General features: G+C 36.4%; 1 protein-coding gene across 1 annotated transcript in view; it reads left to right on the top strand.

The window, feature by feature from the left end:
* The window catches only part of LOC113342121 (gamma-glutamylcyclotransferase 2-2-like), a 925-nt gene extending 483 nt beyond the window's left edge, over window positions 1-442 (top strand). The window contains exons 4-5 of the mRNA XM_026586765.1: window positions 116-187; window positions 280-442. Coding sequence (XP_026442550.1) covers window positions 116-187; window positions 280-415 — 208 coding nt within the window. The 3' untranslated portion in view covers window positions 416-442. The remainder of the gene's footprint in view (window positions 1-115; window positions 188-279) is intronic.
* The last annotated feature ends 39 nt before the right edge of the window (window positions 443-481 follow it).

The following is a 481-nucleotide window of genomic DNA, read 5'->3' as shown; positions in this document are numbered from 1 at the left end:
TGAGTACCTTAATCAACCTTTCCTTTTTCTTTCCTTCTATTTGATTCCAATACCCAATGTCGTGATTCAAAACATATATGCCTATTGAACTGACAAGATATATTCTCATTTCCAGGTTCACATCCACTCCATGCAAAATATCGAATAAGTATTATTTGGGGCCAGCTCCATTAGAGGATATGGCGAGGTGAGTTGCAGAAACTATGCTACAGTTCTCTAATTAGATTTCATGTTCATTTTTGGATTTGTCTAACTGATTATTCTTTTGTTCCTTTTCAGTCAAATTGCAACTGCTACTGGGCCTTGCGGGAACAATAGAGATTATCTCTTTAAGTTAGAGAAGGCCTTGGCTGATATTGGTAAGCGTTTTTTCTTCTTTATTCTATTGTCATTCTACACAAACTCACCACATTAAACCGGACTTTGACTAAACATTTCACAAACCAATGCCTACTTACGAACAGAATTGTTGACCTTTGTC

The sequence above is a fragment of the Papaver somniferum genome, unplaced genomic scaffold (assembly GCF_003573695.1).
Source record: "Papaver somniferum cultivar HN1 unplaced genomic scaffold, ASM357369v1 unplaced-scaffold_33023, whole genome shotgun sequence".
Classification (NCBI taxonomy): domain Eukaryota; kingdom Viridiplantae; phylum Streptophyta; class Magnoliopsida; order Ranunculales; family Papaveraceae; genus Papaver; species Papaver somniferum.
Note: the sequence above shows the minus strand (reverse complement) of the source record. Positions and strands in the feature narration are given on the sequence as shown.